This window comes from Trematomus bernacchii, unplaced genomic scaffold, assembly GCF_902827165.1.
Source record: "Trematomus bernacchii unplaced genomic scaffold, fTreBer1.1, whole genome shotgun sequence".
Taxonomy (NCBI): domain Eukaryota; kingdom Metazoa; phylum Chordata; class Actinopteri; order Perciformes; family Nototheniidae; genus Trematomus; species Trematomus bernacchii.
In genome coordinates this window covers 3,287,525-3,296,037 of record NW_022988082.1, presented here as the reverse complement: position 1 = coordinate 3,296,037, position 8,513 = coordinate 3,287,525, and the positions used below count along the sequence as shown (strand labels likewise).

Here is an 8,513-nt window from a genome sequence, read left to right as displayed (position 1 = left end):
CTTTCCATCAGCACCGGGGAGGCACTCTCCTTGGTGCTGAACCCTGTGATGAGCGCTCAAGTGTTGGCGGAGGAGGTGTAAGCCAGAGGGGGTGAACAAAAGTTAAAGTGTTTGAACCTCCAGCCCAGAAGGGGGGGTGATGCCGTGAAGAAGCCGAATATGGATGCTGATGGGCGGACACAGAAGCACCATAAAACCACCCCCTTGTAAGGTCACCAGGGGCACGAGAATACCCTCCAGCCCAGAAGGGGGGGGGTGATGCCGTGAAGAAGGCCGAATATGGATGCTGATGGGCGGACACAGAAGCACCATAAAACCACCCCCTTGTAAGGTCACCAGGGGCACGAGAATACCCTCCACAGAAGGGGGGGTGATGCCGTGAAGAAGGCCGAATATGGATGCTGATGGGCGGACACAGAAGCACCATAAAACCACCCCCCTTGTAAGGTCACCAGGGGCACGAGGTTCTGGTGGGTGTGAATACCTGTGTTTAGTCCGTGGGGGAGTGCTTAAACTGTGGGGGCCCGGGGACTCAGGGTGTGCAAGGTTATGGAGGTCCCCACTGTTAGGGGCCCATGCTGGAGGTAATTAGTCCGTCCTTGGGGCTCTGTGAGCGGGCAAAAAGAGGTGATTTCCCCCCTGGTCTCTGCTGGAGGTGCAGAGTCCCACTGTTAGGGGCCCATGCTGGAGGTAATTAGTCCGTCCTTCGGGGCTCTGTGAGCGGGCAATGAGAGGTGATTTCCCGGTCTCCGCCCTGGAGGTGTGAAATAAACAGAGTCCCCCTGTTAGGGACTGGTGCTGGAGGTCTCTAGTCCGTCCTTCGGTGCTCTGTGAGCGGGCAAAAAGAGGTGATTTCCCCCTGGTCTCTGCTGGAGGTGCAGAGTCCCACTGTTAGGGGCCCATGCTGGAGGTAATTAGTCCGTCCTTGGGGCTCTGTGAGCGGGCAGAGAGAGGTGATTTCCCCCTGGTCTCTGCTGGAGCTGTGAAAGAAACAGAGTCCCACTGTTATGGGGACATGCTGGAGGTAATTAGTCCGTCCTTGGGGCTCTGTGAGGGGGCAGAGAGAGGTGATTTCCCCTGGTTCTCTGCTGGAGCTGTGAAAGAACCAGAGTCCCACTGTTATGGGGACATGCTGGAGGTAATTAGTCCGTCCTTGGGGCTCTGTGAGGGGGCAGAGAGAGAGGTGATTTCCCCCTGGTCTCTGCTGGAGGTGCAGAGTCCCACTGTTAGGGGCCCATGCTGGAGGTAATTAGTCCGTCCTTGGGGCTCTGTGAGCGGGCAGAGAGAGGTGATTTTCCCGGTCTCCGCCCTGGAGGTGTGAAATAAACAGAGTCCCCCTGTTAGGGACTGGTGCTGGAGGGTCTCTAGTCCGTCCTTCGGTGCTCTGTGAGCGGGCAAAAAGAGGTGATTTCCCCCTGGTCCTCTGCTGGAGGTGCAGAGTCCCACTGTTAGGGGCCCATGCTGGAGGTATTAGTCCGTCCTTGGGGCTCTGTGAGCGGGCAGAGAGAGGTGATTTCCCCCTGGTCTCTGCTGGAGCTGTGAAAGAAACAGAGTCCCACTGTTATGGGGACATGCTGGAGGTAATTAGTCCGTCCTGGGGCTCCTGTGAGGGGGCAGGAGAGAGGTGATTTTCCCCTGGTCTCTCCTGGAGGTGTGAAATAAACAGAGTGCTACATTTTGTAAATAGTGCAATATCTCCAGGGCGCATAACTGCACTTACAAGCCAGAAATAATGTTTAAATGGTCGGGGAAAGTATTTTTAAATGTCTGGAAGAGAGTTTTAGACAGTCATTTTGCACGAAATCATTTAACATAGACGCTCTCCTGAAAATGCACAGAATATGTGCTTTTTCAGGAGGACCGTCAATGTTTAAATGATTTCGTGCAAAATGACTGGCTAAAACCTCGGAATAAGTGTTTGAAAAGCGGGGAAAAGTTGTTTAACATAGTCTGATACCTCCAGGGCGCATCACCAAAAATGTACAAGCCAGGGAAGATGCCTGAATCCCGGATACTTTAGGTCTGTCACTTAGGGTGACCGCACCACTCCGACGCTCCCGAGAGTGGACGTCCATTGTTTGTAAGGCACCTAAGAGGGAGAATAACATTCTTTTTCTAAGTGATTATCAAAACCCGTTCAAACAATACATGTTTACTTCAATACAGTGTAGAATCATATCTTCTTACTTCAGTTTGTAACAGAACGAACTGACCATTATGGACCCAGCCGACCCAAGAACGCTTCACGCCGCCCTGTCAGCACAAGGCGTGAAGATATATCACCACGAGGAACAGCTGGGCATAGCCAACCAGGGAATAAAAGAGCTGGGAGGACGCCAGGCAGAGTTTCAGGAAGTCATCTCTACGCAGATGCAACAGCTGAAAAAAAAACGTGGGGCCCCCCAACGTTCTCATTCTCAGAATGTTTTTAGAACCAAACATTTCTAGCTGGGATGGCCCATTTCATCCCATTGACCAAGCTTCCCTCTGCCAAAGTCACCGCAGAGGTTATGATGAATCAGGTTTTCAGGATCCATGGATTCCCTAATGACATTGTTTCCGACAGGGGTCCACAATTCATTTCCATTTTTTGGAAGGAGTTTTGTCGACTCATAGGCACCACCGTCAGCTTGTCATCAGGATATCACCCTCAGTCAAATGGACAGTCGGAGCGTCTGAACCAGGAACTGGAGACTACGCTACGTTGTCTCGTCTCCCCGGAACCAGACCACCGGGAGTGACCCACCTCACATGGGTCGAGTTTGCCCACAATACTCTTCCTACGGCAGCCACAGGTCTCTCTCCATTCCATTGTGTCAATGGTTTCCAGCCTCCGCTTTTCCCAAACAACGAGGAAGAAGTAACGGTACCATCGGCTCATGCCATGATCAGACGTTGTCGCCGAGTTTGGGCTGGTGCTCGCCAGTCTCTTCTCCGAAGTTCAGCTCGGATGAAGGCTGTTGCAGACGTCCATCGCAGGGTCGCTCCGAGATTTGTGGGTCCTTTTCCGGTGTCCAGTGTCATCAACCCAGTGTCTGTACGCTTACAACTTCCCAGGACTATGAGAGTGCATCCAACGTTTCATGTCAGTAAGATAAAGCCAGTGTGTGAGAGCACACTTGTTCCCGCCTCCAAGCCCCCTCCACCGCCCCAGTTCTTTGAGGGTGGTGAGGTTTACAAGGTTCGTAAGCTGCTGGAGGTCCGTAATAGGGGGAGGGGGAAGCAATTCCTGGTAGACTGGAAGGGTTACGGTCCTGAGGCTAGATGCTGGGTAGCTGCTTCATTTATTGTTGACAAAACTTTGATCCAGGATTTCTATAATCAGCCTGGGCCATCAGGAGTCGGCCCTAGAGGGGGGGGGGGTACTGTTGTGCACCGACAGAAATGTTGAGATAGTCACATTTTATGTTGTTTTATGGTTGTATTGTCTTCCACTTCCTGTTTTGTTTTTGTCACTCACCGTTTACCTGTCATTCCAGGCTCCCTGATTGTCTACCTTTTATGTGTCCCGCGCTCATCAGCACCAGCCCCGCCCCTGATTGTTTCCACCTGTGTCTTGTTGTCGTGTGTTTAAATTCCCCAGTTTTCCAATGTTCCTTGTCAGTTTGTCTTGTCTCATGCCTAGGTCAGATCTATGCTCTCCTTGATACCAAGATGTTTTTGTTCCTCACTACGTGAGCGATTTTCTTTTGTTCACCTTTTGTCATCTCATCTAGAGATTAGATAGTGTTTATTTCTGTTAATCTATTTGAAAATAAAGTATCTTACAAATACTTTACCTCTGTCTCCTGGGTCGTGCAATTGGGTCCTATACCCTGAGTATCTGAGTTCGTAACACTGGAAGAACTGCCACCGAAACTGAATACGTGACGTGGATCATACATATATCAGCAATTAAACAAAATCTTCAATTTCTCTTCACACAATGCGTCTCCTTGCAGTATCAATACTAATTCGGCTGACTTTTATATTTGATCCAATTGGTAGATAAGTAGCAGTGCACAGCTGATAGACAGGGACTTGTAGTTTTTAAAGATATTATTGATTTTCTTTGAATTAAAGAATGTAAATACTGAGTTGAGAGAATAGTCAGGGGTTTTGGGTGATGGGAGACACATCTACGGATTCAGAATTTCAATAGCTTACCCAGGGTGTCCGCAGGGTCTTAAAAAGTATTAAAAGTTGATAAATCAATTTAGCGAAAATTAACGCTATTAAAAAGTATGAAAAAGTAACGGCATTTTCCAAGGTATTAAGAAGGTCCACAGCAACGACAACATGAAACACCCTTTAATTTACTGCAACGACATGTCGGGAAACCCCCTCAAGGCGGCCCCATGCATAGTGCGCCGTAAAATGCTGCTTCTTATTTTAAAGGAGAGGTATCATGGCCATTTCCACTGATCATAATTCCATTGTTGAGGTCTACTAAAATAGATTTATACTGTGCATTTTTCCAAACTCACATTAGTTCTATTTCGTCCCTACTGACCGCCAGAGGCGGTGCTTTTAGCACTGGATATGTCCATCGTGCGCATGCGCAGTACGAGTACCAATATCAACAAAGTCACCTGTGACTCACGTGACACCGGCTATATCAGCCAGTGTCATCAGAGGATCTGTTCCTTTCATCTTCTCGCTGCGCGAGAGTACCGTGGCTGCATTCTTGCAGCCTACAGCGTTCAGGTTTGAACGTTTGATCTGAGGGATTTCTCTGCATACAGCTGGCCGCGGGGAGCTTCGCGACTGATAGTCGGAGCTACGGGTTGTTAACGCGTCCTCCAGGAGCTGTGGCCGGCGGTGCGCCGTGCAGAGCCTCGACGGACAGGTTCGTGTCAACTTGTGGTGATGGCTGTGTTCCCGCACCCTCTCCCAGCTAAGTTGTCCTGATTGCTGTCTTGTTATTGTCGGGCTACTTTCTGGTGACGACAGTGTTCTCGCCTCCTCTCCCATAAAGTTGCCCTTATGATGCTCTTTCGAAAGTTCTGCTTGTGGCGTTGTGCCCGAGCTGTCTTTAGCATTTGAGTTCCCAGCTTTCGCTACGTCTCTCATTTAATTTGTATGGAAAGCCCACAGTGCCATAAATTGCCTGTTTTTTGTTAGGTGCAGAGAGTAAGGTAAGTTCTGGCCAGAGTTACTACTGTAACTACGGTCCTAGGCCATGCAACTACGGCATGGTTACTGCTGTAACCATGGCCTATGGTTCTTGCGGGCTGTTCTATTCCTTAGAAGCTAATTAGCTTCATTCTCAGCGACTGCAGTAGCGCTATATTGTTGTATTTACCACTCCTAGTGCTAGTCTCCTAGCACTAGGATGGGTAGATGCGGAGAACAATCTTCACTGTGTGTGCTGTGTGCTCCGCATGTGTGGCCATTCACCGGCCACGGTTACTTTGCCATAGTTACTACGTAGTAGCTACGGTTCTAAGCCGTTTAAGTATTGGCCATAGTTACTACTGTAACTACGGGTCTACGCCTTGTAAATACTGGCCATAGTTACTACTGTAACTACGGTTCTAAGCCGCGTAAGTACTGGCCATAGTTACTACTGTAACTACGGTTCTAAGCCGCGTAGGTACTGGCCATGGTTACTACTGTAACTACGGTTCTACGCCGCGTAAATACTGGCCATAGTTACTACTGTAACTACGGGTCTAAGCTGTGTAAGTACTGGCCATAGTTACTACTGTAACTACGGTTCTAAGCCGTGCAAGTACTGTCCATAGTTACTACTGTAACTACGGTTCTAGGCCGTGTAGGCTGGCCATGGTTACTACTGTAACTACAGCTCTGTGCTGTTCTCTTCTTTGGAAGCTAGTTATCTGGTCTTAAACATTGTGTTTTTTGACTTGATTTCGCTTGATTGTTAGCAGCAGCCGCTTGACTAACACCTTGCATGGACCGTTTAGCTTCATTATTTAACTCAGCTGGTGAAGGCAGTGCTCTCGCTCCCGCTCCCGGTAACGTTGCCCTGTAACGTATCACTCTGGCTATTAGCAGCGGCCACTTGGCTAACATCTGGCGTGTTCGGCGTGCTGCTTGATTCTTAGCAGCAGCTGCCTGGCTAAGCTGCCCTGTTAAGCTTCTTCGTTTAATCTAGCCAGGTGTAGGCAGTGCTCTCGCTCCCGCTCCCTCTGCTAGTAGCGTGGGTGTAGGTCATTCATCCCCCTCTGTGTTCGGCGAGTAGGAGCAGTGCTCTACTCTTTCCGTTCAGCAGGTAGCCGGTGAAGGCTGTGTTACCGCTCCCGGTTACGCTGCAACTGGCATTTGTCTCTGACTCAACCAGTGAAGGCAGTGTTCTCGCCCCCGCTCCTGGTAGACGTGTACTTTATTCTAGCAGCAGCCGCCCGGCTAAGCTGTCCTGTTGAACTTCTTTATTTAATCCAGCTAGGTGAAGGCAGTGCTCTCGCTCCCGCTCCCTCTGCTGGTAGCTCCGTGCTTCGTTTACTCGGCTAGGTGAAGGCAATGCTCTCGCTCCCCGCTCCCTCTGCTAGTAGCCTTGCACTTTCATTTACTCAGCTAGGTGAAGGCAGTGCTCTCGCTCCCCGCTCCCTCTGCTAGTAACGTGGGTGTAGGACATTACACCCCTCTCGTGTTCGGCGAGTAGGAGCATGGCTCTACTCTTTCCGTCAGCAGGTAACTGGTGAAGGCTGTGGTTCTCGCACCCCGCTCCCGGTTACGCTGCATCTGGCATTCGTCTCAAACTTAACCAGTGAAGGCAGTGCTCTCGCCCCCGCTCCTGGTAGACGCTAAAACTGCCTTGTTCGTTAATCCAGCTAGGTGAAGGCAGTGCTCTCGCTCCCGCTCCCTCTGCCGGTAACGTGGGTGTAGTTACATCCCTCTTGTATTCGGCAAGTAGGAGCATTGCTCTACTCTTTCGGTTCAGCAGGTAGCTGGTGAAGGCGGTGTTCCCGCACCCGCTCCCGGTTACGCTGCATCCGGCATTCGTCTCGAACTTAACCAGTGAAGGCAGTGTTCTCGCCCCCGCTCCTGGTAGACGCTAGACTGCCTTGTTTATTAATCCAGCTAGGCGAAGGCAGCGCTCTCGCTCCCGCTCCCTCTGCCGGTAACGTGGGTGTAATTACATCCCTCTTTCTGTTTGGCGAGTAGCAGCACCGCTCTACTCTTTCCGTTAAACAGGTAGCTGGTGCAGGCTGTGTTCCCACACCCGCTCCCGGCTACGCTGCATCTGGCTACCCACAGAATGGCTCATTCATGTGGGCTGTCCCCTAAGGTGGATCGGTTAGCTGCCATCATGGAGCAGACAAAGCCGCTCCTGTTGGCCCTTCAGCCAGGGGCCGGTGTGGGGGCTACTAGCTTGCCGCCTGGCCTGCCTTCGGTTGCCACACCTCCGCTTGAGGATGCCATGTCGCTAGCGGCTCCGGCTGAACCTCTTCTTGAAAGGCGGGGGGCGGGGCCCCGCTCACCCCCGAAGAGGCTCCCCACTCCTCTGCTCAGAGCTCTTTGCAGGGCACGGAGGACGGCTCCATGGCGCCCATTATTCGTGCGGCCCTGGTACGCTTGCGGCTTCAGGTTCCGCAGGCCGACCCAGGCTAGCGCCTTCTTCAGGCATAACCCTGCCCCCTTTCATTCCCACTGTTCCTCCTTTAGAGGAGTACCTGAGGGAGCTCCATGCATGCTAGAGACACACCAGGGCCCTCTCCCATTCTGCTGCCATGCAGGATCCGGCGAGGGTGGGGCTGGGTCGCTTGCCATCCATTGAGCCTGCCATCGCCTGCCCGATTCTGGCCCCGGATGCCAGGCGCCCTCGGCCTCAGTGCAGGGTCACAAACGAGCTGCTCTGTAAGGCCTACGACACAGCGGCACGGGAACTCCCTCTCCCACCTGATACTGGCTGTCTCTACCTCTCTGCAGCAGGCTCCGGCTGAGCCTTCTTTGCTGGGCCTCAGTGATGCATCACTGCAAGCCTTTGCCCTAATGCTAGGGAATTGGGACGAGTCATGTCCTTATGGTGCAGACTCGTCGCCAGGTTTGGCCTGCTTAGTCACCACTGTCGGAGACATGTCCTCCGGAGTGTGCCAGTCGAGTCAGGGGAGCTGTTTGGGGCAGCTGCCCTGTAGGCACTGGAGCGTGCTGCCCAAGCTAGGCAGACCAGGCAGCAGCTATCGGGTCTTTTATAGGCCTGTGCCCACTCCCAGCAGGCCCAGGGGCCCCTCTAGCAGCCGCACTCAGCCATCAGCTTACAGTGGTGGTCTGCGCAGGTCCCAGCGGCCCACTCATCCGTTGTGCCCCCGGCTGCCGGCCTTCTAGGCGGCCTCGTGCCTCAGAGCCTTACCGGCCTCCCCCCAGCAGCAGCTCAGCTACTGGGCTGTCTGTACTTCCGGCCCTTGGGTGGTTTTCACCTTAACCCAGGGGTACGAACCGCAGTTCCGGCCCCTAGCCTTCGGCCGGGCCAAAATGGCAGATGCCCTAGCTCTAGCCAAGAGTTGTCCGTCCTTCTGCCCAAGGAGGCAATCGAGCCAGTAGACCCTCTGCTTAGCCCAGGGGGTTCT

At 52.4% G+C, this 8,513-nt stretch overlaps 1 protein-coding gene across 1 annotated transcript in view; it reads left to right on the top strand.

Moving 5' to 3' along the window:
• LOC117474901 overlaps positions 1 to 8,271 on the top strand; it is a gene marked incomplete in the record, with an annotated part of 141,543 nt that extends 133,272 nt beyond the window's left edge. Inside the window, 1 exon segment of the mRNA XM_034120927.1 lies at positions 7,739 to 8,271. Coding sequence (XP_033976818.1) covers positions 7,739 to 8,271 — 533 coding nt within the window.
• Positions 8,272 to 8,513: the final 242 nt, after the last annotated feature.